Genomic DNA, 26,208 nt, shown 5'->3' on the forward strand with positions numbered 1-26,208 from the left:
ATATGAAGCTCGAAATAATTAACTGTACTTTTTTGTATGTGGAAATAACGAAAAGATGGTATACATGAGATTAGTCTAATTGAGCGAGCCTATACAAAGATGGGGCACAACTGCACAAGACATATGGATGATCCTTGAGCAGATGAGGGGCACGAATTTGATTGTCTCTAGTACAAAAGACTTTCCCTCATCAACTGAGAAGATACCAATATACACCGTATACTCAAATGGCCGGTATATATATATATATATATATAAGGTTTTATTTTTGTTAAACAAAAAATTAACTAACGATGTTAATACTTAATAGGAGCATAGTTCAAGACCGAAGCTTTATTTGCTAAAATGGTTATATATTGGTATCTGAGTATACAGTGTATACTGGTATCTCAGTTGTCAATGTGAATGACTGAATGGCATAACAACAACAATTATCAAGTAATAAAATGTGGAAAAAAAAACAAAAACAACAAGTAAGAAAATATAATAAATAAATATATATATAACAAACAAAAGGAGGCATCAAATGACGAAAATGACCACGACGTACAATCGTTCTCGTTGATATCATTCCAAGAAAGTGAGGGACCCCATGCAATCCACGTAACGGAGACATGCACAGTCTCTTCTCTTCGGTAATCGAATATTATTGTTTTGTCTACCAAATCGAATATTATATTGTTCATTTTAGTGATAGAACGAAAGAAATCACCGGATTGCTTCTTCCATACACTAATGTGCATCACCGCTCTTTTTCAGACTCATATATACGTGAATATTATATGTTTTCATGTGATGTATGAGAATACACTTTTACCAAAATGTACAGTGTACACAATACAAATCTATGTATATATGATTCTTTACTTTTTAAAACAGCATACATGTGTATATATGTAATATGTTATGTAAGTCGTAACAGTGTAACACCATGCAAAAAAGTCATTAGACTAATTAATTAAGGATCCATTTTGTTTCTATCCATCAGAAAAACTGTGATATAGACCAAATAATATATCGGGTTTTATTACTTCAATATTACTTTTTTCTATTTTGAAAACCAAAGATTGTTTTATTCTCCTATATTACTGTCGTCATTTTTTTCTTATTGTGTCAATTCATTACATCCTAATTTCGGCGGTTTTTCCCAGACATACCCGAAGTCTATATATGTAGCACTCTCCATAATTTGATGTGGCATTCATTGAAGTAATAAATTCAGGTATATCATAGTATAATCAAACCGGCCGGTATATCATTTGACTTCCATACACAATGAGCAAATAAGCATTTTTCCTCTTTGACTAGTATTTGATACACGTTAATATGCAATTGGTGTTTGTCACCTTAGTCAAACAAATATTTTCTTGTAAAAAAGAGAATATGAAAAGAAATGGAAAATTAAAGAGAAAAGTAAGCAAGAACCCTGCTTTCTTCCACCTCCCCTCCTTTGATTTATTTTATCACCTTTGCTTTTTGTCTAAGCTTTTAAGATTCGTTGATAATCGTATAATGACCCAATTACCATTACATGCTTTGTTCTTTCCATTGAGATTGTTCGTTCCACAGTGGCATGCCTACCGACAATTCCAAGTCTTTTCAGGGGCTAAGTAGTAACTCTATTCCAAAGAAAATTAGGAAATTGTTTTGTCACGCGTTATTCAAACCCTAGTCTGAATGCACTATATATGTCCATTCTCTCCAGGCGATGCTTGCATAAAAGGGTACTTTTGGTAATTTTATAACTTGTGACTTTTTTTTGTATACACATCTTTAACATACGTTGTTTTGTTTACTTTATTAATCAAATTAACGAGTGTGAAAAATTGAAAACCTCTCTCTTTCTCATTTTCCCTTTTTTTCTCTTTATCTCAAGCTCATTCTTCTTCTTAATAACTAGATCTCTCTTTCTTTCTTCTTATTTTTCTCTTCTCTTCTTTAGTTTCGCTTATCTCGCGGCTCTGACCAGCTCTCAAGTTGTTCGTTTCTGGTTAATGGATATTGAACCCTCTTGGGATCTTGGGGGGGTGGTTATTTCCTTTTCGAAATTGCATGGCAACATCAAATGACCAAACCAATACTAAATCATCACATTCTCGTACTCTTCTCCTTCTCTTCATCTTCTTATCCCTCCTTCTCTTCAGTAGCCTTACAATCCCCATGACTCGTCATCAGTCCACATCTATGGTTGCTCCCTTCAAGAGGGTTCTCCTCGAATCTTCAGTTCCAGCTTCATCAACAATGGATCTACGTCCAAAGGCTAGCACACGACGCAGCCGCACTTCTAGAAGGAGAGAGTTTGGAAATGATGCTCATGAGGTTCCTAGTGGTCCAAACCCTATTTCCAACTAGGTGAGTTGGCACATCTGGTTTTTTACCGGTGAGTTTGAAAGATAAGTTATTATAGATCAATATTATATGTATATTTGAGAAGCTTCTGATCGATGGAGATCAGAGAGAAGCTTCATTATTATGGACTTTTTTTGGATATGAATTATCAAGAATTTGGTATATATTTCTTTGGATCGATCAATTTGGTACCATTCCATCTCCTTAAAATCTTTTGTTCGTTCTAATATTGTTTTCTCCATCTATTAAGTTTTGAAGTTAGAAGTGTAAAGAAGAGATATATACTCTTTATTTATTCACATGTGACTGTGTGTATATGTAGCCACCTCTGCATTTCCTTCACAAAGTATTTGGGATATAGAATCTTTTATAATTGTTAGATTTGTCTAATGATTGTTTAATTATTGGTATAAAATGTAGACCATTAATTAATTAACCAAAATACTCTATTTGTAACTAAGTGAATAACATTGAAGATCTCGAGGCATTTCACAAATAATTGTTCGATCTAGTTTTGTCCGGTCAAAATTGTCTCCTTTCTGAATATAATTTTGAAAAGAAAATGCAAACCAGCTATATCCGATATCAATTATCTAAAGTAGTTTTCTTTTCTACCGGAAAAAGTAGTAATTATCTTTAAATAATATAATTCATGTTACAATGTACCCTCTAATATATTCATACCCAACCATAGGTTATACGATTCGACACACATTTGAGAAGACTGCAATTTAATTTCTATCTATGAATTGTTTTTTCACTATTAATCAAACTATATCAGAAAAATATGGATAAGCTTTTTCTTTCGTTGGGTTGAACGATCGACAAGAGACTGTAGGGGAGAAGAAAGAAAATTATTAGACAAGAATCGCTTCCTCACATAGCTTTTTGTCTTATCAAAGCATAGTGTCGTAGAAAAACCCAAAAGCTAAATAAGAAAAAGTGATGATTTGATAATAATAATCGTATCATTTCCTTGTTGTTGAATTATATGCCATCAATCATTTGCTTTATGATGTTCCACTTTTCTTCTCTTTCTTTCTTTATTCGTGTATATTGTATTTTTGTTATAACGGCCTTGGTTTTCTTATGTATATTTGGTTTCTGTATATCTCTACAAGCTACAATTTTGATTGAATATCAAACACTACCGTCTGTACTATCGTCGATCTGTTTTTGAAATTTACAAAATAAAATAAAATATATTAGCTTGATAAAGAAATGAACTGATCGTACATATATCGAAGTAATACGATCACAACTTGTTACATTTAGAGAATATATGATTTTCAACGCTTCGGGAGCGTATATGCACAACAATGCCACAAAAGAGAAGAGGTGGTGCTTGGAATCGTTACGAGCGATAAGCGAGTGAACTTAGCCAAGTTGATTTTTTATTTTTAAAATGTCAATAAAATAAATACAGTAAGGTTTGAGGCTATCCGCGCAAGCTCTGGTCAAGATACTATAAAAAAAAAAGAACATCATGAATTACTACAAAATTTCTTACTTGGTTGCTTGTTACTTGTTAGTGCCGGTCTTGTAGGTTGTATGCTTGCTCTAATTAATTAACCTTCAGACAATCTTTTTCACGGCGTAATTCGGAATTGGGTTTGAACTTTTTTAACCATGTAAGAACATTATTATTGGTAGTATCAATGACACGTGGCAAGCTTAAAAGAAACTTGATTTAAGCTGATGTAGTCAACTTTAAAAGCTCCAAATTGTTCCTTTTATTAGTTACAGATTATAAAATATTTTTCTCCTTACTTTTTAATTTGAATTTAATTTATGTTAATAATTATTTAAAATATTATTAGTGAACCAAAAAAAAAAATTAAAATTTTGATTTCATTAATTTGTAAACATTATAATGATATAATTGATTTCATTTTTTAGTCTACTATATATATACATATATATATATATAAACTATTTACAATGAATTTTATTTATTTTTAAGGATTATTTTAAGATAAAATATACAGTATAAGATATCAAATAAACATTATTCACCATTTTAAAAAGATTTTAAATAACTATTTATTGATTATACTATATATGAGACTTTAATGATCGTCTTTCTAAACTTGAACCCCAAGCTACTGACTCAAGTTTTTTGCACAAAGATCTAAACAACCTCGTATCTTTGTTAAATAGAAACCACCTTATATTTTGTAACAACTTTAGGAAACTCTAGCTAGGTTAGTCGGTGCATATGTATTTGTATAAATATTAGGTGTATTGCTCCTTGATTCAATATCGCTCCTTGTTTCTCAATTCCAATTTTCAACACTTTAATTTTCTCTCGATAGATTTGTGTTCTCCATTTTCGACCGTCTCTTGTGCTTTTTATATTTTAAAATAACCATGGCTTCTCAGTTCCCTGGTCCATCCGAGATCCAAGACTCCAACGCTCCCCTCACATCTTCTGGTCCCACCAATCCAGTCAATACTTCACCTCCGATGGGACAGACCGAGGAAAGACCCCACACGTACCTCGCCGCTCTCCTCAAGAACATCAACACTTGTCGTCCCAGCGTCCCAAAGGTCTCAAACATCAAGAAATCAACTAAAGTCAACGTCAATCCTGTTAGACCTGTTAGACCGGTTCGACCTATTAGACCGGTTAGACCTGTTAGACCGGTTAGACCTGTTAGACGGCGAAGAGTAGATTTAAACAAATCTTCACCTGCGATGGGCTACACTGAGAATAGATCCGCCACCTACCTCTCCTCAGGTAACCCCTGCCTCGACTTCTTCTTTCACATTGTTCCTTCCACGCCCAAGAAATCTCTGGAGCAGCGGCTAGAGGAGGCTTGGGACCATGATTCTTTAACCACTCTCAAGCTTATCTGTAACCTTCGTGGAGTCCGTGGCACTGGAAAATCTGACAAGGAAGGGTTTTACACGGCGGCGTTGTGGCTCCATGGTCGCCATCCCAAAACCCTAGCTTGTAACCTCGAGTCTCTCTCCAAATTTGGCTATTTTAAAGATTTTCCGGAGATTCTTTACCGGATTCTACAAGGACCTGAAATCCGCAGTATACAGAAAACGCAAAGGTACGATACAATAGCCGCAGCATCTCTACGTAGAAGATCCCGTTTCTCTAGAGGTGGTCGTGGTTTTGGTGGTGGTCGTAGTAGGGGTCGTCATTTTTTAAAAAGGTCGGCAGCCACGAGGGAGCTAAGGGTAGCGAACGCGGAGAGGAAGAACCAAGAGGAGAAAGCCAGAGCAAGCTTGAAGCGCAAGCAAAAGAAGGTTTCAATGGCGAAGGCTGCATCTACAAAGTATTCTAACGATCCAAACTATAGGTTTCTCCACGAACGTGTCTCTGAACTATTCGCAAATCAACTAAAGAGAGACCTTGAGTTTTTGACATCCGGCCAACCAAACAAAATCTCTCTAGCGGCTAAATGGTGTCCATCCCTTGATTCTTCGTTCGACAAAGCAACTCTTATCTGCGAGAGCATAGCTAGGAAGATCTTTCCCCAAGAATCATTCCCGGAATACGAAGGCGTGGAAGATGCTCACTATGCGTACAGAGTTCGTGACCGGCTAAGGAAACAAGTCCTTGTTCCTCTCCGGAAGACTCTGCAACTCCCTGAAGTATACATGGGAGCTAGAGCTTGGCAATCTCTCCCTTATAACCGTGTTGCATCAGTGGCGATGAAGTCATACAAGGAGGTTTTCTTGTATCGTGACGAAAAGAGGTTTCAGCAATATCTTAACGATGCCAAGACGGGGAAAACGAAGATAGCCGCCGGTGCTGTGTTACCTCACGAGATAATCAGAGAGTTAAACGGCGGAGACGGTGGCAAAGTCGCTGAGCTGCAATGGAAACGAATGGTTGACGACCTTAAAGAGAAAGGTTCTTTGACCAACTGCATGGCTATATGTGACGTTTCGGGATCTATGAATGGTGAGCCAATGGAGGTTTCAGTCGCCCTTGGATTGCTAGTCTCTGAGCTATCAGAAGAGCCATGGAAAGGAAAGCTTATAACATTCAGACAAAGTCCTGAACTGCATTTGGTGAAAGGAGACGATTTGAGATCAAAAACAGAGTTTGTGGAGAGCATGCAATGGGATATGAACACTGATTTTCAGAAAGTGTTTGATTTGATTCTTAAAGTGGCCGTGGAAAGCAAGCTTAAGCCGCAAGACATGATCAAGAGGGTGTTTGTGTTCAGTGACATGGAGTTTGATGAAGCGTCGACTTCGACTTCTTCGTTTAATAAATGGAGAAGTTCACCTCCGACTCCGAGTAATAGATGGGATACGCTATCATATTCAGAGGATGATGAAGATGAAGAGAATGATGCTTGGCAAACGGATTACAAGGTGATTGTGAGAAAGTATAGAGAGAAAGGGTACGGAGAGGCTGTGCCGGAGATTGTGTTTTGGAATCTGAGGGATTCGAGGTCAACGCCTGTGCTTGGAAACAAGAAAGGAGTGGCTTTGGTAAGTGGGTTTTCCAAAAAATGTTCTTGGATTACGATGGAGAGATTGATCCCGTAATGATCATGGAGGCTGCTATAGCTAGAGATGAGTATAAGTCGCTTGTTGTAATTGATTGAAAACTATAGAGATTTTGTGAGCTTTGTAACATTTGGTTGAATCTTTGAATAAAATGAAACTTTGAATTACATTTATTTATTTCAGTATATGTATTTGGCCCCATATATATATATATATATTATTTTTTTTCTATCTTACAAGCTTCGAATGATAATTCTTGTAAAAGTTTTGTAACCAAAGTGGGCAAGTAAACCAACTAAACCGAGCAGAATCTCATGGTTTAACTGATGGAGGAAAAACTTTTTTTGTCACAAAGTAAATGTTTTTTTTTTTTGGTTTAGCAAGTTTATTTATTTGAACTTATAAATCCATAGCCCTTTTTCTTTGTCCCTCTGTTAAAAATAAAGTAAATAAAAAAACTTGTAATATTGGTAAAAATAAAAGATTGTTAATAATAATACATGGACTCAGACTGAGTCACTCAGTGAAATTAAATTTTGTAAACCCAATATTCAATTTTCATAATCTCAAATTTTAATCATTAATTTTTCTCTAATTAAACTTATTCAACTAATAAGAAAACATATCGCACATTACAAAGATCAAAAACAAACAAAACTAATAATAATAATTTTGAATTTAAACTTAAAACATTAAATAAAACGAAGGTAGAAGGTACATTTTTAAATAAGATGAAGGTATCTTATATCTTCCTAAATTCAATTAATGTATCCAAAACCGTTATCTTAGCTGTCTTGGGTAAAACAGTACTGAATTTTTTTTATGAATAATAGGACTAAATCCAAAATTAAATTTTAGTTACATGCACTTATCCACTGTCAAATTTGACCAGGTATGAATTATTTATGATTTAGCTATCTATCAGATTTATGTCTTTATATAAGCCACCTCATAAACACAAAAGAAGAACCAGATAGGAAACAAATGTACAAAGAAACATGATTTTTCTGTGGACAGGTCATCAACATAAATGGTAACTAAAATTATATGTTTTTCTTTAATTTTTTCTTAAATTGGCCAAATAATATTTTGTTTATAAATGGAAAAGGAGATAGCCAACAATCCTGTCAAATTTGTTTCTGTTTGAGTTTGTCTTTCTCAATATTGTTTCTTTCTTAATACCTCTCTCTCTCTTATTTTCTTTCTGTTATAACCTATTAAACTCTACATAAAACAGCAAACTTAATCTGTTTCTGGTTTTTATAGGACTGTTGGGTATTTTCTATGTTCTTCGTATAAAACTCATCAAAAGTTTTGAGAGATATTTTCCTATATTATTTGCTAGTAAGAGAGGTTTTCAGACGAAGAAAAAGAAAATCTTCATAAAATGAGTTGTTTCTCGTGCTTCTCTTCAAAAGTTCTGGACAATGAAGGTTCTTCGATGCCTGCTCCTTATAAGCAACCAAACTCACCTAGTAAGCTCTCGTCAATATTCTTGGAAATGTGCACGTTTGTTATTTTGTCTACATCTTTTGATTTATTATAGAATTTCTTTTAAGAAAATTTATGTTTATGTATTTCTCTTACAGAGAGAACAACAGGAGAAGTGGTGGCTAAGAACGCAAACGGACCATCAAACAATATGGGGGCACGTATTTTCACGTTCCGTGAGCTAGCCACCGCGACAAAGAATTTTAGACAAGAGTGCCTCATTGGTGAAGGTGGGTTCGGGAGGGTTTACAAAGGAAAGCTTGAAAATCCAGCTCAGGTAAAATCTAGACACTTGTGGACCAATATTTTTCGATTAATCTAAATTTCGATATAGTATTTAACGGTTATATATTAAAAAAAAAATGTTTTTGTCTTACAATAGAAAATAGATTCAAACTCATTTGTTTATTTTGTTTGGGGTATGATGATCAGGTCGTGGCAGTGAAACAACTTGATAGGAATGGATTACAAGGACAAAGAGAGTTCTTGGTCGAGGTCTTAATGCTTAGTCTTCTACATCATAGGAATCTTGTGAATCTTATCGGTTATTGCGCTGATGGAGACCAAAGACTTCTTGTTTACGAGTATATGCCTCTTGGATCTCTAGAAGATCATCTCCTCGGTAAATCATTATTTCTCAATCAACATTTCAATGTTTTTTTAAGAAAAAAAGATAACAAGACCCGGTTTGGTGATCATTTAAATTAAAACAGATCTTGAACCGGGACAAAAACCACTAGACTGGAACACTCGTATTAAGATTGCTTTAGGAGCAGCAAAAGGAATTGAGTATCTCCATGATGAGGCTGATCCTCCAGTGATTTACCGAGATCTTAAATCGTCAAATATATTACTTGACCCAGAATACGTTGCGAAATTATCGGATTTCGGTTTAGCAAAGCTAGGTCCTGTTGGAGACACACTACATGTGTCTTCCCGAGTTATGGGAACTTATGGTTATTGTGCTCCTGAATATCAAAGAACTGGCTATCTAACAAATAAATCAGATGTCTACAGCTTTGGAGTTGTGTTGTTGGAACTTATATCCGGAAGACGAGTCATCGACACAATGAGACCTAGTCATGAACAAAATCTCGTTACTTGGGTGAGTATACTTTATTAACTTATATGATTTTACTAACGGCTTATCAATGTAGACACTATTTAACAATTTACAACTTTGGTTTAGGCACTACCGATTTTTAGAGATCCGACTAGATATTGGCAGCTAGCTGATCCATTGCTTCGAGGCGACTATCCGGAAAAGAGTTTGAACCAAGCTATAGCTGTAGCGGCAATGTGCCTGCATGAAGAACCAACGGTTAGACCACTAATGAGTGACGTTATTACAGCCTTGAGCTTTCTTGGTGCATCCTCAAATTCCTCCAATACCGGCTCTAACCATTTGCAACAAAATCGATCCAACAAATATCAGGATGCAGTTCAGTGGGACTCAAGTCCTAGATATGCTAATTCGCAAATGTAGACATTTTTATATTTTATATGACCCAACAATAATTCACAACTTATGTATCTTCCCTTTATTTTTACTTTTGGGTTATAGTTTCATCTATTTATAATGAATTTATTCATAATTACATTTATGGTTTTCTCAACGTCAATTTCATTTATTAACGTATTCTAAATTAATCAAACATATCTCTTCTAAATTGCATAAGATAGGCCAGTTTAGCCTAGGAGTACACTCACATTCCATTTAGAATAGAGAGGCAAACAAACTCATTAGTGTTAATGGTAATGGGCCGTCTATACATTTCTGCCCACTCTTTTGAGCCGGGCCTCGTCGTTCGATAGGGAAATTGACACATTGTAGTCGGAGTTCATAGCTTGTGATGTAAAACTCTCCAAATGCTTGGGTTATTTCATTTACTGTATATAAACTAAACAGTATAATAAGATGATAGTTTTTTTTTTTTTTTGTGATTAGCAATTTTCAATTAAACACCAACTAACCATTAGCATTTCAACGGAAAAATAAAAAGTTCCAACAAAATTTAAATACGTAAGAATCAATAAATAATATTGAAAATTTGAAATCCCATAGAACTGGGCAAAAAATCGGACTGAATACTCGAACCGTAATTATTCCGAAAATTGGACTTGAATTCGAATCGGAAAATTCAAATTCACCTTATAGGATCTTAAACATTTCTACTCAAAAAACCGAATCCGATTCTGATAACCGATGATTTAGATTTGTTTTACTAATTTCTAAATTTTTATACCTGATATAATTTTATCTGAACTCGATTACCCAAATATCTACCCTTATATGGCATGGCATGAAACATCATCTCTCAAGAATATAGTAATGCCATGAAGGAAAATTGGCAAATAAAAATATAAAATATACATGAAATTCTTTTTTTTTAAAAGTTTTGTTTTTGCTTATAGTAATAAACTATAAATTAATTTATAATTAGAAAAAAGAAAGAAGAAGGTACGGCGGTGGATATTGGCCCTTGCCGCAAAAGCAAAAGCTATCGCCACCACCGTGTCATAAATCTCAGATCTCTCTCTCTCTCTCTCTCTCTCTCTCTCTCTCTCTCTCTCTCTCTCTCTCTCTCTCTCTCTCTTGCGATAACAATGGCCGAAACTATGAAAGATATTACGATGAAGAACGATGAATCACAGGAAGAAGAAATCCCCGATCAATTTCTCTGCTGCGTTTGCCTGTAAGCGTTTTCTCTATATCACCCGTTCTTCTCTATCAATTTCGCGAGTGATTTAGGTTAATTTTCGGGGGAATTACAGTTTAGCTAATTTCGAAAAATCTCATGATGCAATTGTTTCCATTGTTCTGATTATCTATAATCGATTTCGTTATCTCTACAATTTTGAAGATTAAGGAGTTCTTAATCTCTGTGTGTAATCGTAATCGTAATTCGTATGGCTCGATTGAAGAATCTGTTCGTTTATCGTCTTTTATGGCATCGATTGTGTTGTTCAATGGATGACAAATATGTTTATACGACACTAACCATGCACAAATTGATTATGTGGTTGCTTCTTGTGCAGGGAACTTCTTTACAAGCCAATTGTGTTATGTAAGTGTTGACTAAGTCATAAGAGAATCTCAATTTTTTTTTTTATCTGGTTAATGACTTTTCTTTTGTATGGAATTGGCAATGAAGCTTGTGGTCATCTATCATGTTTTTGGTGCGTACATAAGTCCATGAATGGCTTTCGTGAGTCTCATTGTCCGATATGTAGAGACCCGTATGTTCACTTTCCCTCTGTGTGCCAGAAGCTTTATTTTCTGTTAAAGAAGATGTACCCACTTGCTCATAAGAAGAGAGAAGAACAAGTTTTAAGTGAGTTCTTGCTTGCAGTTTCTTTGTAGTTGTTCTATGCAAGTGTCATTTTTGTTGGTTATTGATTTGTTAATGTCATGTTTCAGAGGAAGAGCAAGAACGAGAATGTTTTTCTCCTCAGATTGATCTTGTTTTGGATTTGTCTGTGTGTAGTGGAGATTCTCTCAATGTCTCTGGTGAGAGTTCCACACATTAGATCCTTTTTCTGTCTAGTAAAATGCTTTCTGCTTACAATTTGATGTGTGTAGATAAACAGAAGGTGGAAGAGTGTTCGAATGCAGCGAACTTATTATCTAGTTCATCAAGTAGAGGTGACATTCCATGTATCCCCAAAAATCAAGAACCCACAGATGCAAAAGCTCTTAATGTTCATGAAAATGAATTACTTAAGGATAACAAAGTCAGTAAGCAGATTTCGAAAGATGATTTGCTCTGTTCAGCATGTAAGGAGCTGCTTGTACGACCCGTAGTTCTCAATTGCGGACATGGTATATAATCTTACATGTTTGATTTCGATAAATGTCATGAGTATTCGCTTTATGTGCTAATTTCCTGTTTTATCTTTTCCAGTGTATTGTGAAGGATGTGTAGTAGATATGGCTGAAGAAAGCGAAAAGATCAAATGTCAAGAGTGTAATGTTTGTGACCCAAGAGGATTTCCAAAAGTTTGTTTGATTCTTGAACAGCTTTTGGAGGAAAACTTTCCTGAAGAATACAATTCAAGAAGCAGTAAGGTTCAGAAAACGCTCGCCCATAATAGCAAAGGAAGTAAGTCCGACATTCATGCCTTGAACCATTTTGTAGTTATCGACATGTATCATGTCCTTGTGCTCTCAAAGCTTAGTTCTTGTTGTTACACAAAATATGTGAGACCTATACACAGAGACTCACAGTTTGTAATCGTTTTATCTTGATGTTTAGATATTCAAAGCTATCTCAAAGAAGGCCCGTCCTTATCAAACGACAATAACAATGATGATCCCTGGTTGGCAAACCCTGGATCAAATGTTCACTTTGGAGCTGGTTGTGATTCTTGTGGGGTAAGTGCATTATTACCTTAACCCGATTGTTAGTTGTGAAACCAAAATATGTGAATCGTAATTTGACACTGGTGCGGTTTGCTACAGGTGTATCCAATCATAGGGGATCGATACAGATGCAAAGACTGCAAGGAGGAAATTGGGTATGACCTTTGCAAAGACTGTTACGAGACTCCTTCGAAAGTTCCAGGGAGATTCAACCAGCAACACACTCCTGACCACAGGCTTGAGCTTGCACGGTCTCCTCAGGTTCTGATCAATTTCAATTCTATCGGTATCCTTCTCGGACCCGTTATCTCAAATGAAGGCATGGATACAGATGAAGGCGAGGAAGGGCCTCCTGGTTCTTCTAATGAGTCATCAAGCACAGAATGAAATAGCAGTCAAGTATTAATGCATATGCTTTCGCTTTGTGTTTGCGTTTGTTATTGTATTTATACTTCATAATATATTTTCTCCTGAGAAGTCTATGGTTTTAACATTTTAAACAAAGTTTATTTCTTAACAAAGTTTGTTTGCATTTGTGGTTGTTAAGTCACCTCTTTTGTTTATATTACCTTTAAAGTGTGATTTATTTTAATTCCTCTCATTAGTACACAACTATTATTGTTAGTGTAAAGAATCCATTTAACAAAAAAAAAGATAGAAGAAATTATCCATTTGAGACAAGATAATTGAATACAATAGTTACTAAAAGGTTAACTAGCCAAATTATTTGTTTGAATGATTAAAACTTTTTTTTGCACAAAAAAAAGATGATTAAAATCTTTTTTAAGAATATATAAAATTATGTATAAATTAAATTCTTAGATCATTTAAATACCCATATTATTCAATATTCATACTGAATCCGTTATCCGTATCATTCATTTTTTTTTTAAAAAGTACAGTTATAATAATAATTGTAATATCTTAAATTACACTTATTCGATTCTTTCAGTTATTATCCGGTATTTATCTGAAAAAGAATAAGTTTAGTCATGTAAATGTAAAAAAGAGTGAACTTTTGAAACAATTGAGGCATGTGAAAGCTTTTCAATATACATATTGGCTTGAACTTGAAGGATTGCTAATAGATAGTAACTGGATTCAAGGGACCCCATCAAGGTGAAAGATTCGCTCCTCTGAGTGCGTGTGAGGCAGCTACGATGTGATTGGTCGGAGTGTGGAACCCATGACTGCTCTTACGTCGGAAATCGTTTCTCGGGTTCTGTCTTTTTTAAAACACTTTATTATTGTATTAAAAAGAAAATAAAGGAAAAAGTTTTTTCAGTACGAGCGTGTTGTGATAACAGTTTTTTTTTTTTTTTTGGCGCCCTGAAAAAAAGGGCGGGAGGACGTGAAGAGTGTTATTGCAGATCCTTTATTTGTTTTTTGTTTTTTTTGCCTTTATCTCTGATTTTTGGGGATTCGGTAGCGTTCGAGATCTGAGCTGTTGCATGATTGCTGAGAGTCATCGCACGTGTGCCTTCCTTCTTTGTACGGTGAAAATAGTTTTTACCATATTTAAACCGGTTATAAAGTTTTGTTCAGGTTTAAAGTATTATGGGCTAGTAGTGTGATCTTTCGTGTTTGGATGAACTGATGAACAAAGAAATATCTAAAGATTGTACACAGTGTTGGTCATGCATACGATTTGAAGCATATAAAATCATGATTCATGAGAATGTCCCTTTGACATCTTCGATAAAATCATGAGAATTATGAATTATCGCAAGCTTTAAATTTAGAGATTTTTAATGTAATTCATCTTCTTCAATAATAATAAACCTCTCGATTAAGAATAATAAGCACCGGGGCATTGACATTGGGAGCCTCTACTCAGTACTCACCTTGTTGTTGTTTCACGGGTTACATATATATTAATATAAGAAGGCCTTTTAACAAAAATAAATAAATATAAGTCTGATTTAATGTATAAATGTATATCACGTAACAGTAGATTAATTAGTCGCCGCATCACGATTCTTGTTTCAAAGAAACAAAAAAGAATAAGACTGTGTTTGCTACACAAAAGAAATGTAGAAAACCAAATTGAGTCATATATTTACATTTCAGATACTATAAAGTATAAACTAAATTTTATGTAAAGGAAAATTAATTTTTCTATTTAGACGTGAGTATAAGCATGTAGTCAGACCAACTTTATTTGTTCGACAAATTTACCAACAAGTCAACTTTTGAAGCCTAATTTATGAAAGATAATCTCAACTATTACATCACAAAGAGAACGGTTGTTGAGATGATTACATAACTATAAAACTAGAAGCAACCAATATAAATGTCCAATGCTAATAAATCCAAAGAAAATAAATACTTAGGTAAGTGATCAACCCTATGATGTTAATTTTAAGACACTTGTTTACTTAAAAAAAAAAAATTTACAGTCAAATGTATCTGTATACAATTAATGTGTACGTTTTTGTCAAATGTGAAGAATTTAATAGATGGTTGACTCTTTTTTTCTTTTGAACCAATAACCTGCATGACATTTGAAAATCTGAATGCTAGCTTTTGTTTTGGATTGTTTGTACAAAGTTAACGTTGACTTGTCTACCAAATTTTATGAAACAATGAAAATGGATGCAAAAAATGAACTGCCTTATTATCTTAAACCAAAACAAATTTGACACATACAACGATCTTTGCATTATTTAACAAAAATAACTAAAAATTTCCACACGATATCAATTGCTTTATAATCATGGATGGTCTACCAAAGCAATTAATATAAGCTTGATGATCTTTATTCTCAAAGACCTTGTTACTTTCGGCAGCCTTTTATTATTTGTTGCACCAACCACTCATAAACTTTAAATACTATATATATAGTGTATAGAATAATTGGAATATATATTTCCAAAAATGTTCTTCATTTGAGAACTATTATTTTATGTTATTTTGGAGTAACTAAGAATTAATTATATAATATAAGTGAAATATAGAGTCGGAAATATGTCGTTTACTACATGAATTATCAAAAAGTTGTTATTTAATACGTAAATTTTATATATAAACATTTAATATATGTAAAAATTATTGACCGGTTATTTTACACAAACTTAATTGTTTATCAGCCAAAATTTATACCAACGTAAAAAAATTAGATAACATTAACTTAGTGTAAAATAACTTTTTTCTATATATTAAATGATTATATTCAAAGTTTACGTATTAAATGAATATTTTTTAAAAATTTGCGTATTAAACTATATTTTTCTCAAGCAAACTCAAATTAATACTTTAAATATCTCATATATTGTTCATAATTTACTTTTGTAAAGTAGACTTTTAAGTTTTAATCAGATAGAATACAAAAATTAAATTAAATTCCAATTAATTAAATTTTGATTTATCTTTTTTCGAAGAAAATGATGACAATCAGGTGAGAGGGCCTTTGACACCTTAAAAATTTGTCTAATTTGTTTTTTGATTCGATTTTAAAATAAATATTTCCATTGTCCTTTTAGTTTTCACTTTTTCAGATTAAAAATCACTTTTTTCCTCCTCCTTCGTTGCTTCCCTCCTTTCGCTCTCGACCGGAGATTCAGTAAACCACCTTCCCGGAGATGGGAAAATACATTAAGAAGTCAAAAGTCGCCGGTGCCGTTTCCGTTAAGGATAAATCTCACCCACCCGCTCTAGGTTTCCGTACCAGAGCCGCCGCCGCTAAAAACCTCGCCCTCCACCGTCTCCGTTCTCATTCCGACGAAGCAGACTCCTTTAACTACCTCCAGCTCCGGAGCCGCCGTCTCGTGAAGCTTCCATTACTCACTAATACCAGAAAACAGCAGAAGCAACAGCTCATTCCTAGTGTCAATCAATGTCAAACGAAAAACCCTAGGGCTAGTTCCGGTCCGGCGAAGAAATTAGAGCCGGATACGACGACGGAAGAAGCTTGTGGTGATAATGAGAGAATATCTAGGTCTGATTGTAATTTTGGAGATAAAGGTTTTGATTTGGAATCAGAAAACAGGTAACTTTAACTCTGTTTTTTTTTTCATTTTAAAGCTCCAAACTTTTTTTTTTTACTACAATACAGAGATTGAGTTTTGATATGTTGGTTCTCTCATAGGAGCATGATAAGTGATTCAAAATCAATACAAAGTGAGATTGAAGACTTCTTTGCTAGCGCAGAACAGCAACAACAGAGATTCTTCATTCAAAAGTACAAATCCCATTTTCTTTAGTGTCTTGATTCTCTTGAGTTTTTAGAGTTTGGTCTGACTTTGGGGGAGTTATGGTTTTGCAGGTACAACTTTGACATTGTCTCGGACAATCCATTGCCTGGACGTTACGAATGGGTCAAAGTGATGCCATGAAATGAGTTGTGTTCGATGTAAAGTTGTGTGCTTTAGGAAACATCTGTGTTGGAACAGAGGAGATGAAAATTGCACACAGACTAACTTTGTGGGGTTTTAGGGTTGGTGTATAACTTGTTAGTCAAGAATAATGTAATGTTAATCTCTCTCATTTGCTACAAATAAATGTCTAATTTAACTGTCAAGTTACTTAAATTAGTATTGTAAATCTCTTCATTGTTCTTTGGTTACTTCAGTGAAGGTCTGAGTTTTGTGGTTCTGCATTAGAGTTACTTTACAAGTCATATACTTTGGATTCAAGTAGCAAAAGTAGTGAACTTGTCTGAACAAAAACCTTAGTCACAGGTTTTATCTCTATCTTCTTTATTGATAGTTTGATACTCTAATCTCATTGGGCTTTTCACACATGTGGGTACTTGTACCAATTCCTCTGTCATACAGGTTGCAGTAAAATGCTTCGATTAGATTTCATCTCTCTCTTCTTTATTGGCACTGCACTCACTGTCTTGCTTTCTGGAATTATTTCTTCAAAAGTCTAAGTTAGTAGCACCTTTCATGCTAAAGATTAGGTTTCTTGGTTTCTGTAAAATATTTCACCTCTTTAGATCATTTGCTCATCGGATGAATCAAAACATTAAATAATGATGTCTATTCTTATTAGTACAAAGCGTTTAAGACCACTGTGTTATGTCTGATACTAGTACTAAATTCACATGATCATTTACATCTCTGAAGAATCAAAACCTTCTTGGTTTTGTCACCTTTTAACACATGAACAATATTTACTGATCAAGCCCTGCTTCTCCGATGGTTCAGCGTTTTTGTTTGGTTAATTTGTGAGCAAAACTGCAAAAGCAAGTCATAGGATGCTTAGAGTGATTTCATTCTCGTTGATAATAGTTGTATTAAGTAAATACGTAGTCTGTAATATTACAGTACCTGTCATGTTCCATCCCAACTCTACCACCGAAGCTTCACGGAGTTGCAGGTCCTGTACTCAACCTTTGCTTTGTTTCTGACATTTCAACTTCATATACACCCTTGCTTTCAGAAGTTTTACTGTCTTCCATGGCCATCCTCCTGATTTGAGCCTGTTGGATTGCTAGCACCTCATATCTGCAAATAATTTCCATGAACTACCAATGGTTAAACTCATATTTCTCGTGATCTTTATTCATCACTTTGTTACAAGCTAAAAACCCATCTCACTATCTCTATATGAAAGTGGAATCATACACAGAACAACAGAGTAAGGTGCATTTAACACCTACTAAGGGCATTACACCTGGAGTTATGGAACCATCTCAAACGAAATTTTTTGGCATAAGAAAGTACTTACTTTGCCACAATCTTCCTCACAAGCTGGAAATATATCCTCCAAAACTGATGTTCCTTTAAAACTCGCGGGCATAACTTGAATCTCAACTGTGAGAGTTCCTGTAACACGAAATCAATCTTGTTTAGAGCAGCTTTGAAAATAGATTCGTTTAAACCCAATGGTCCTATCAACCAAATTCAATTTTACCAACTGTGTAACAAAATCATCTTGAACTGCAAACACGAGCATGTTTACCATTTTCACTAACATGAGCCTAACCAGATTACAAGCAATTCAGGAAGATAGTAGCATCAAATGAACTATAAGATTCGGCACATAAACTCTGATCCGATTCTGATTCAAGTGATACCAGTGGACCAAGAGCTCTACCACTACCAGTTCCATCCATTTAGAAATCTTGCTTAGTCCTAAAGAGTAACTTTCAAATTTCCCTATAAGATTCGATCCATTGCTCCTAATTGACCAAACCCAAAGCTACAAGCAAATCAAGAAGACAGCAACTTTCTATAGGCGCTATAAGAATCATCAACTCTTATTTGAATCTAATTTAAATAGCACCGTTAGCTCCAAAATCCAATCATTGATCATTTGAAATCTCTACAGACAACAGCTACAAATTCCATTCATTTCAACACAAGTTCAATCATCAAAAGAAGCAAAATTTAGGAAATCAAGAAGACAACAGCTATGTAATAGGCTATATAAGAATCATCAGCCCACACACTCAGATATGAATCTAACTTTAAAATAGCACCATTGGCTCCAAAAGCTAAACTTTGATCATTTGTAATCTCTACAGCTACCAATTCCATTCATTTCAAAACAAAAGTCAATCACAAAAAGATTCAAAATTCAAGACCAAAAACCTTCGATTTCGATAACACGAGAACCGCGTGTTTCTCCTGCCAATCAGACAAATCCTTCTTCACATTTGCAGATGAACTCATTCCATTATCTTCATCTCCCAAAGGATTCACAGATACTTCTTCTTCTTCATCTGTTTTAGAAATTACAACCCAAACTACTAAAATCAACTTCATAAATCACAAAACTAAAAAAATCCTAACTAAATTGGGATCCAATTTTCGTAATTACCTTCCAGAGAGAAGTTCTTAAACGTATCAATGGTGAAGGATCTGACATGATCGATTAACTCATCAGTAACTCCCAAAATCTCATCTTTACCTTCTTCCTTAACACTCGATCCATTCTTCAAGCTATTCCCATCTGAAGATTCCTTCTTCTCTCTTAAAAAACTTCGTCGAATCCTCGAAGCTATATTCATTGCTGATCCTGTGAAGAAGAAGAAGAATCTGAAAATCTCCAATGCCTTAGAAAGTAGAAAAAATGGGCCTGGGCATGGCCTGTTACTGGGCTACTGGGCCTTATTATAATAACAAAAGGCCCAATAAATTAGGGTTTAGAGAACTCTTAACCCTAATGTCGCATCATATATAAAGTCGCCATTGAAGTGAAGCTGAGATCTTTTCGAAGAGCGGAAGCTAAGGAGAGGCGAATTCGAATCGAGAAGATGGTGTCTGGGTCAGGGATATGTTCAAAGCGTGTCGTTGTTGACGCACGTCACCATATGTGTGGTCGTCTTGCTTCGATCATAGCTAAAGAGTTGCTCAATGGACAGAGTGTTGTTGTTGTCCGATGTGAGGAGATTTGTTTGTCTGGTGGTTTGGTTCGTCAGAAGATGAAGTACATGAGGTTTCTTAGGAAACGCATGAACACTAAACCTTCTCATGGTCCTATTCATTTCCGTGCTCCGTCTAAGATCTTCTGGCGTACCGTTCGTGGGTTCGTATTCTAATCTCACAGTCTTAAAGTTCTTAGCTTAGTATGTGATTCTTGAAAATGAAGATTAGAATTTGAGTATTGGGTTTTTGGAAAGTTGTTATATTTTGTGTAGCTTGTTAGGGTTTGCATCAATGGATGGATTTGTGTTTAGGTTGGTTAGTTACTATTAAGTATGAAGAAATGGTCAGCTTTTGATCTTTGTGCAATGATGTCTGTGTTAGGAATTGTATGTTTGATAGTGTGATGGAGGATTTGAAATGTGATCATTTGTCATTTACAGGATGATTCCACACAAGACCAAGCGTGGTGCTGCTGCTCTTGCACGTTTGAAGGTGTTTGAGGGAGTACCACCTCCTTATGACAAGGTCAAGAGAATGGTCATTCCTGATGCTCTCAAGTAATGTTTCTGCAACTTTGTTCTATCTTGTAATTTTGGTTATGTTCAATGTGTTTTAGCTGTCAACTGGTTTTCGTTTGTTTTGTTTTGTTTAGGGTGTTGAGGCTTCAGGCTGGTCACAAGTACTGCTTGTTGGGACGTTTGTCTTCTGAAGTTGGCTGGAACCATTACGATACCATCAAGGTATGTCCCTTTTGTCCTTTTCGTCTGCCTTATTATTGGAACAAAAGGTGCTTCATTTACTAAAATTGTATTTGTAAGTTTCCTATGAGTTGATTTGAATAGCATCTACTGACACATCTTTGTCATTGTTCTGGGTCTTTTGCTGATTGTTTTAATTTATAACTGAAGATCATATCATTGTACTTAGTTTAGTCAGGAGAAAATTATCTCACTTAATCTGTGGAAGAAACTGGGAATTTACTGTTGGTTTAATGATTTTACAGGAGCTTGAGGTGAAGAGAAAGGAGAGGTCACAAGCTTTGTATGAGCGTAAGAAGCAACTCACCAAGCTCAGGGCAAAGGCCGAGAAGGTTGCAGAGGAGAAACTTGGATCCCAGCTCGATGTTCTTGCATCGATCAAGTACTGAAGAAAATCAGCATCTATCTTTTGGTTTAACTCTTGTTTTGGTTTTTATCTATTCAGATTTTGTTTTCTTCCTTGTATCACTGTTGAAGTTTATCACCTCATTTCAGTTTTATTTATCAGTTGATACTTCAATCCTTAGGGATGAGTTCTATAACTTCTAAGCGTCCCAATTATGTTAATCTTCTACAAATATTCTTCAATCCAAATTCACTATATGGCATGACAGTTGACTAAGGAACTAACAAAATTCTCTTCTTCTTCAGGCTAGTTTGTGTAATTCTTAAGATTTTACTGGAGATATTATATCAAATAAGAGGTGCGTAAAAGTAATTTTATATTCAAATAAAAACATTTTGCCATGAACAAAAAAAAAAGGTTTTATTATTTCATATGTAAGCAAGGCCATGAATTGATCAACTCACGTGGTCTACCTGTCCCTCTCCTTTTGGACCTAAAGTTAGCTACGTGGCACTTCCTTATTTCCGTATAAAATCTGCGTCGGCACTTACCACGTGTCATACAACTAGTGGAGACAACATGGAAAAAACTATTCTGTCGGTGGACCCACATCAGATTTTTAATTCCAAAAATAAAAGTTACACATAACCAAACTAATACTGTTAAAATTGACAGTTATGGTTAGCTTAGCGCTTACGCGTACCGTAACCACCGCTACAACAACCAAGCGGTCGTTAAATCTCGCCGTTAATAAGAAGTTAACTAACAACACCTTTATCTTTGACTAGCCGTAACGTTAATTACTCTCCAAATCTCAAAGCATTGATTAATAAAACAAATGTTGACTAATAAAATCTCCGGTTAAACCTGGTTTACTTACCGGTTTAGTTTCGGTTTTCATTTCTACTCCATGTTAAAGCAAGCTATAAAAATGGCGAATATAACCATCGTGAAAGCTTTCTCTCTCTTCTTCTTCTTCCTTCTTCTCTGCATTTAATTTTGGGTTTGAATACGACGCTTCGTCTTCTTCTTTCTCCAAGCTACGTTCCGAGGAAAACTTTATACGTATATGTATATAAAAGATTTGACTTTGTAATCTGAAAACGACGTTTTTGTTGAAAGAGAGAGCTTTTTTTTCCTTCTTTACCTAAATCTGGAAAATTTAAAGAAAGATTTCTGATTTTGATACTCCGCGATTTCGTGAGATCGCTTGTTAGGTAAGAAAAGAATTCGAAGACGAAAAATGTCGAATTTTGAGAAAATCATTTCTGGTTTTTGTTTTTCTGGATCTTTGAATTTGGAGCAATAAAGGATCAGTTTTTATTTGATGATTCTTGTCTCTTGATCTTGGGTTTGATTTAAAATTACGATTTGATTTGATGATTCGATTTCATATAAATCTGAGTTAAATCTACATTTTTGCAGATACATAGGTTTTACATTATTATCATCTGTTTCTTTGATAAAAACAAATGCCAGGTAAATTTTCAGATATTGGTTTTGAAAAATCTGATTGCTTTTATGTGATTTTTGAAGTATTTGATTATGTTTGCTTTTATTGTTGTAGCATTAGGTGAGATACTTTTGGTTCCAGAAACTGATAAAGGAAAGAGTAAAGATTACATTGAGGTTTCAGAGGATGAGAAGATTACAAGAACTCGTTCTAGATCTTTAAAGAAGAAAGCTATTAAAGCTTCGAATAAATTGACACATAGTTTAAGGAAAAGAGGGAAGCGTGTCGCTGATCAATATGCACCAATTGTGATTGAGGATGTGAGAGATGAAGAAGAGGAGAAAGCAGTGAATGTATTTAGAAAAGCTTTGGTTTCTTTAGATTTGCTTCCACCACGGCACGATGATTATCATACCATGTTGAGGTAATGTGATACTACTGCAGGATCATGTCAGTGAGTATTTTGGATTGTGTCATGATCAGTTTTAGGTTTGTTGTTGCAGATTCTTGAAGGCGAGGAGGTTTGATCTTGAGAAAACAGTTCAGATGTGGGAAGAAATGTTAAAGTGGAGGAAAGAGAATGGAGTTGATACTATAATACAGGTGAAGGATAAGAACCTTCCTTGAGTTAGTAAAGATATTGTTGTTTTATGAGTGTGCTACAAAGACCTTTAAAGTTTAGAATTTTGCTAAGAATCTTTCCACATGGGTTTTGTTTTGCTGTTTTCCTAACTGGCAATGATGACATATTCCTTCAGGATTTTGTTTATGATGAATATGAAGAAGTACAACAATACTATCCACATGGTTATCATGGTGTAGATAGAGAGGGACGGCCTGTTTACATTGAACGGCTTGGTAAAATTGACCCCGGCAAGCTAATGAAGGTTACCACATTGGAGCGGTTCTTGAGATATCATGTACAGGGTTTTGAAAAGACTTTTTCTGAGAAGTTTCCAGCTTGTTCGATCGCAGCAAAGAGGCACATAAATTCTTCGACAACCATAATAGATGTGCATGGAGTGGTTGGTACCTCTACATTCCTTTCTCAACATTCTGTTTCAGTGCAACCGGGACTTCTGTCACATCCCTGAGGTCTTAAATGCTTCTTTTGATGCAGAGCTGGATGAGCTTTAGAAAATTAGCTCAGGACCTTGTAATGCGAATGCAGAAAATTGACGGTGACAACTATCCTGAGGTGGGTGTATGAAAGTTATTTGAATGGCAACCTATACACTTTTCACCATTGAAGAACACTAACATTGGTTTTGGTTCACTGAAGACAGACATTGAATCAGATGTACATTATTAATGCTGGAAACGGATTCAAGCTTGTTTGGAACACCGTGAAAGGCTTTCTCGACCCGAAAACTACTTCTAAGATACATGTATTTCATCTTCCACATAGATAAGACTTATACAGGACATTTGAGATGCTTCAACTTGACCAACAATTTACATTGGTTATTGCACAGGTTTTGGGAAACAAATATCGCAGTCACCTTCTTGAAATTATAGATCCAAGGTCAGAATTTATACTGTATTGGTGGCAACCCAATATAATCCACTTTTGCTTAGTTGTTTGGAGGCTGAGACAAAAACCTCTGTTATTTTCTTTACACAGTGAGCTTCCTGAGTTTCTGGGTGGAAATTGCAAGTGTGCACATGAAGGTGGGTGTATGCGATTCAACAAGGGGCCTTGGAACGACCCGGAGATAATGAAAGTATGATTCTTTTCTGCTCAAATTTTTGTGTAGACACTGGTATCTCTTGAAAAGCATTATATGATAAAGTCTCTGTTTTGCATCATACTTGTAGCTAGTGCGCTCGAGAGATGCAATGTACAAACCAAAAGAAATGGGGCTTCTGGAGAATGGGGAAGTAGCTAAATTATTTTCCTTACGGGTTAGTATTAATTCTAGTCAACTTGTAACAGCTACTGGCTTCTGTTACTTTCTGTATTAATATCACCTTCCCATTTCTTTTAGCAGCATGTGAACACAGATATGTCATCACCTGATGGAGGCCATGTTAGGGAGAGAGAATCGCATCCTGAACATGTTAGTTTACGTATATAAATAGTCTGTTTATGTTTGTTCATGTTCTAATATTGTCAGTGAATGATTATCGCACATTCTTATGTATGCAGGACAAACGTGCTCAGCTGAGCAATCAAGCTGAAGCAGTTGGTGTTGGGAGAATGGAACAGTCTGATTCAACAAGTAGGTTAAACCCACTCTGTGTGCTCATGTCATGATCCATTTTAGACAAGATTTTAATAATCTCTAAACACTTTTCTGCAGGTCCATTACCGAATAATCTGGCAGTAGAAAGGAGTTTAACGACCTCTCTTCAGAAAGTTGCAAGTTTTTTGGCCCGTTTTATCCTCCAACTTCTTGGCAGTCTATGTCTCATGTTCCGGATCTTGGGAAGACTTGTAAATAAGCAACCAGAGAACCAATTGAGACCGGAGTTAAGTGTTTCAGTCTCCCAGCAACAAGTTCCTCCTCCTCAGGTCCATCCATGTTGGCTGAGGTTGCAAAATCTGGAGACCATGGTCACAGTTTTGTGTGATAAACCCTCAAGTATTCCTCAGGAAAAAGAAGATATACTTCGTGATTCATTAGACCGTATCAAATCCATTGAGCAAGATTTGCAGAAGACAAAGAAGGTAAACTATAGACATTCACTGATTTGTTTCAATATCTATATATCTCTCCAGGTATTCGACGTAAGTTAGGATTTAATGGTGACAGGCGCTCTTTTTGACCGCGTCAAAACAAATAGAACTCGCTGAGTGTTTCGAAAACTTGAAGGAGAGCAGTTCAACGGTAAGGGATTAGCCTTCTTAAATGTGAAACTCTTGAGATTGATCTCTGAGTGCACCAATATGAAACAGTCTTCTTCTTTGCTTAACACAGGGAATGCGATCATGCTGGCCAAGACACTGCAGAAACTTTCAAGCTGAAACCTGATTTGCAGAATAAATTTATCTTCGGATCTCATATCCGAAGTCTGCATAGCTACTACTTCACCCACTTAACCATATTACAGGTGAGAGAGACTTCACACTTATCTCTTGTCATATCCCAACTAAAATCTGTGTTCGTTATGCTCACTTAGACTACTTATCCTTCAATGGTTTTTGTTTTTTCAGATGGTATATATATATAAAGGCAAAATGGTAACAGGAAGTGAAATTGAAGAGGAAAAAGCTTACAAATTGTTTAGTAGCAAGCAAGCAGTGTTTATGTACCAGTTTCTTTAGGTTAGAAAACAGAGGAATTAGTGAACTATTTCGGAATATACTTTTTTTTTTCCATAACGATTCTATTGCAAATCATTGTTGTATACTATATAATCCAATAGTGGTGATTGTCAAAAAAAAAAAAAAAAACAGATGAGTTTTACAATTTACAGTGTTGTGTATTAGTTTATACTTACAATCACAATTTACAAATATAATTACATTTGATGGTCATGTAAAGAGAGAAAGAAACAGAAATGAAAATTAGTTAGTTTAGGAAACACCGACACAGAGACTACATCGTAATAATAAGGTTAGCTAATCCATATTAACGAAAAGGAAATCAAACAACGTAACGGCTATAATTAGTTACTAATCAGAGTAATTAAACTACTAAACTCAAAGA

General features: G+C 35.1%; 8 protein-coding genes, 1 long non-coding RNA gene and 1 other non-coding gene across 17 annotated transcripts; 8 read left to right on the plus strand and 2 right to left on the minus strand.

Moving 5' to 3' along the window:
• The first annotated feature begins 1,566 nt into the window (after positions 1–1,566).
• On the plus strand, positions 1,567–2,737 carry CLE41 (CLAVATA3/ESR-RELATED 41). The gene has a single exon (NM_113389.1): positions 1,807–2,737. The coding sequence runs from the start codon at positions 2,053–2,055 to the stop codon at positions 2,350–2,352; it is 300 nt and encodes a 99-aa protein (NP_566754.1). The 5' UTR covers positions 1,807–2,052; the 3' UTR covers positions 2,353–2,737.
• Positions 2,738–2,752: 15 nt separating this feature from the next.
• Positions 2,753–3,456, plus strand: AT3G00440. Its single transcript, NR_143816.1, has one exon. It is a non-coding gene; the product is annotated as an uncharacterized misc_RNA (transcript).
• Positions 3,457–3,644: 188 nt separating this feature from the next.
• AT3G04815 lies at positions 3,645–3,889 on the minus strand. The gene has a single exon (NR_141127.1). It is a non-coding gene; the product is annotated as an other RNA (long non-coding RNA).
• A 474-nt stretch (positions 3,890–4,363) lies between these two features.
• AT3G24780 (Uncharacterized conserved protein UCP015417, vWA) lies at positions 4,364–7,026 on the plus strand. The gene has a single exon (NM_113390.2). It carries the CDS (start codon positions 4,720–4,722, stop codon positions 6,865–6,867), a length of 2,148 nt encoding a protein of 715 aa, NP_189122.1. The 5' UTR covers positions 4,364–4,719; the 3' UTR covers positions 6,868–7,026.
• Positions 7,027–8,142: 1,116 nt separating this feature from the next.
• On the plus strand, positions 8,143–9,865 carry AT3G24790 (Protein kinase superfamily protein). 2 transcript variants are annotated; one of them, NM_001338709.1, is made up of 5 exons: positions 8,143–8,303; positions 8,418–8,596; positions 8,752–8,941; positions 9,033–9,424; positions 9,509–9,829. In NM_001338709.1, the coding sequence occupies exons 1-5, from the start codon at positions 8,216–8,218 to the stop codon at positions 9,803–9,805; spliced, it is 1,146 nt and encodes a 381-aa protein (NP_001326412.1). In that variant the 5' UTR covers positions 8,143–8,215; the 3' UTR covers positions 9,806–9,829. The 2 variants fall into 2 exon arrangements, with proteins under 2 accessions (NP_001326412.1, NP_189123.2); NM_113391.3 differs by having other exon boundaries at positions 8,256–8,303; positions 9,509–9,865.
• A 917-nt stretch (positions 9,866–10,782) lies between these two features.
• On the plus strand, positions 10,783–13,294 carry PRT1 (proteolysis 1). The gene is made up of 8 exons (NM_113392.3): positions 10,783–11,015; positions 11,359–11,387; positions 11,475–11,654; positions 11,741–11,830; positions 11,903–12,142; positions 12,225–12,422; positions 12,576–12,694; positions 12,782–13,294. Exons 1-8 carry the CDS (start codon positions 10,927–10,929, stop codon positions 13,067–13,069), a joined length of 1,233 nt encoding a protein of 410 aa, NP_189124.1. The 5' UTR covers positions 10,783–10,926; the 3' UTR covers positions 13,070–13,294.
• Positions 13,295–16,109: 2,815 nt separating this feature from the next.
• On the plus strand, positions 16,110–17,277 carry ICK3 (Cyclin-dependent kinase inhibitor family protein). The gene is made up of 3 exons (NM_113393.3): positions 16,110–16,670; positions 16,770–16,862; positions 16,947–17,277. The coding sequence occupies exons 1-3, from the start codon at positions 16,264–16,266 to the stop codon at positions 17,014–17,016; spliced, it is 570 nt and encodes a 189-aa protein (NP_189125.1). The 5' UTR covers positions 16,110–16,263; the 3' UTR covers positions 17,017–17,277.
• Positions 17,278–17,627: 350 nt separating this feature from the next.
• Positions 17,628–19,750, minus strand: AT3G24820 (BSD domain-containing protein). Its single transcript, NM_113394.3, has 5 exons — positions 19,451–19,750; positions 19,222–19,352; positions 18,356–18,453; positions 17,956–18,132; positions 17,628–17,862 (listed from the first exon to the last, which is right to left on the minus strand). The coding sequence occupies exons 1-4, from the start codon at positions 19,638–19,640 to the stop codon at positions 17,991–17,993; spliced, it is 561 nt and encodes a 186-aa protein (NP_566755.1). The 5' UTR covers positions 19,641–19,750; the 3' UTR covers positions 17,628–17,862; positions 17,956–17,990.
• A 48-nt stretch (positions 19,751–19,798) lies between these two features.
• On the plus strand, positions 19,799–21,454 carry AT3G24830 (Ribosomal protein L13 family protein). The gene is made up of 4 exons (NM_113395.4): positions 19,799–20,158; positions 20,439–20,555; positions 20,651–20,738; positions 21,002–21,454. The coding sequence occupies exons 1-4, from the start codon at positions 19,887–19,889 to the stop codon at positions 21,143–21,145; spliced, it is 621 nt and encodes a 206-aa protein (NP_189127.1). The 5' UTR covers positions 19,799–19,886; the 3' UTR covers positions 21,146–21,454.
• Positions 21,455–21,874: 420 nt separating this feature from the next.
• On the plus strand, positions 21,875–25,935 carry AT3G24840 (Sec14p-like phosphatidylinositol transfer family protein). 7 transcript variants are annotated; one of them, NM_113396.6, is made up of 16 exons: positions 21,875–22,319; positions 22,528–22,581; positions 22,670–22,979; positions 23,059–23,158; positions 23,314–23,580; positions 23,676–23,753; positions 23,842–23,943; positions 24,031–24,080; positions 24,180–24,279; positions 24,374–24,460; positions 24,547–24,615; positions 24,705–24,777; positions 24,859–25,226; positions 25,312–25,386; positions 25,477–25,609; positions 25,713–25,935. In NM_113396.6, the coding sequence occupies exons 2-15, from the start codon at positions 22,575–22,577 to the stop codon at positions 25,528–25,530; spliced, it is 1,740 nt and encodes a 579-aa protein (NP_189128.2). In that variant the 5' UTR covers positions 21,875–22,319; positions 22,528–22,574; the 3' UTR covers positions 25,531–25,609; positions 25,713–25,935. The 7 variants fall into 7 exon arrangements, with proteins under 7 accessions (NP_189128.2, NP_001327840.1, NP_001327839.1 ...); NM_001338713.1 differs by having other exon boundaries at positions 21,897–22,319; positions 24,544–24,615; NM_001338711.1 differs by having other exon boundaries at positions 21,875–22,581; positions 24,544–24,615.
• Positions 25,936–26,208: the final 273 nt, after the last annotated feature.

Source organism: Arabidopsis thaliana, chromosome 3 (genome assembly GCF_000001735.4).
Source record: "Arabidopsis thaliana chromosome 3, partial sequence".
NCBI classification, from domain to species: Eukaryota; Viridiplantae; Streptophyta; class Magnoliopsida; order Brassicales; family Brassicaceae; genus Arabidopsis; species Arabidopsis thaliana.

Excerpts from the sequence above, each read along its gene's own strand:
- CLE41 (NM_113389.1), top strand. The coding sequence starts at position 2,053 with ATGGCAACATCAAATGACCAAACCAATACTAAATCATCACATTCTCGT.
- AT3G24780 (NM_113390.2), top strand. The coding sequence starts at position 4,720 with ATGGCTTCTCAGTTCCCTGGTCCATCCGAGATCCAAGACTCCAACGCT.
- AT3G24790 (NM_001338709.1), top strand. The coding sequence starts at position 8,216 with ATGAGTTGTTTCTCGTGCTTCTCTTCAAAAGTTCTGGACAATGAAGGT. Across the intron at positions 8,597-8,751 it reads AGCTTGAAAATCCAGCTCAG|GTCGTGGCAGTGAAACAACT; the intron begins GTAAAATCTAGA and ends TATGATGATCAG. Across the intron at positions 9,425-9,508 it reads AACAAAATCTCGTTACTTGG|GCACTACCGATTTTTAGAGA; the intron begins GTGAGTATACTT and ends ACTTTGGTTTAG.
- PRT1 (NM_113392.3), top strand. The coding sequence starts at position 10,927 with ATGGCCGAAACTATGAAAGATATTACGATGAAGAACGATGAATCACAG. Across the intron at positions 11,388-11,474 it reads TTACAAGCCAATTGTGTTAT|CTTGTGGTCATCTATCATGT; the intron begins GTAAGTGTTGAC and ends TTGGCAATGAAG. Across the intron at positions 12,143-12,224 it reads AGTTCTCAATTGCGGACATG|TGTATTGTGAAGGATGTGTA; the intron begins GTATATAATCTT and ends TATCTTTTCCAG.
- ICK3 (NM_113393.3), top strand. The coding sequence starts at position 16,264 with ATGGGAAAATACATTAAGAAGTCAAAAGTCGCCGGTGCCGTTTCCGTT. Across the intron at positions 16,671-16,769 it reads GATTTGGAATCAGAAAACAG|GAGCATGATAAGTGATTCAA; the intron begins GTAACTTTAACT and ends GTTCTCTCATAG. Across the intron at positions 16,863-16,946 it reads CAGAGATTCTTCATTCAAAA|GTACAACTTTGACATTGTCT; the intron begins GTACAAATCCCA and ends ATGGTTTTGCAG.
- AT3G24820 (NM_113394.3), bottom strand. The coding sequence starts at position 19,640 with ATGAATATAGCTTCGAGGATTCGACGAAGTTTTTTAAGAGAGAAGAAG. Across the intron at positions 19,353-19,450 it reads TAAGAACTTCTCTCTGGAAG|ATGAAGAAGAAGAAGTATCT; the intron begins GTAATTACGAAA and ends TTTCTAAAACAG. Across the intron at positions 18,133-18,355 it reads GTGAGGAAGATTGTGGCAAA|ATATGAGGTGCTAGCAATCC; the intron begins GTAAGTACTTTC and ends AATTATTTGCAG.
- AT3G24830 (NM_113395.4), top strand. The coding sequence starts at position 19,887 with ATGGTGTCTGGGTCAGGGATATGTTCAAAGCGTGTCGTTGTTGACGCA. Across the intron at positions 20,556-20,650 it reads GTCATTCCTGATGCTCTCAA|GGTGTTGAGGCTTCAGGCTG; the intron begins GTAATGTTTCTG and ends TGTTTTGTTTAG. Across the intron at positions 20,739-21,001 it reads ACCATTACGATACCATCAAG|GAGCTTGAGGTGAAGAGAAA; the intron begins GTATGTCCCTTT and ends ATGATTTTACAG.
- AT3G24840 (NM_001338711.1), top strand. Across the intron at positions 23,581-23,675 it reads TAATAGATGTGCATGGAGTG|AGCTGGATGAGCTTTAGAAA; the intron begins GTTGGTACCTCT and ends CTTTTGATGCAG. Across the intron at positions 24,616-24,704 it reads GAGAATCGCATCCTGAACAT|GACAAACGTGCTCAGCTGAG; the intron begins GTTAGTTTACGT and ends TTATGTATGCAG.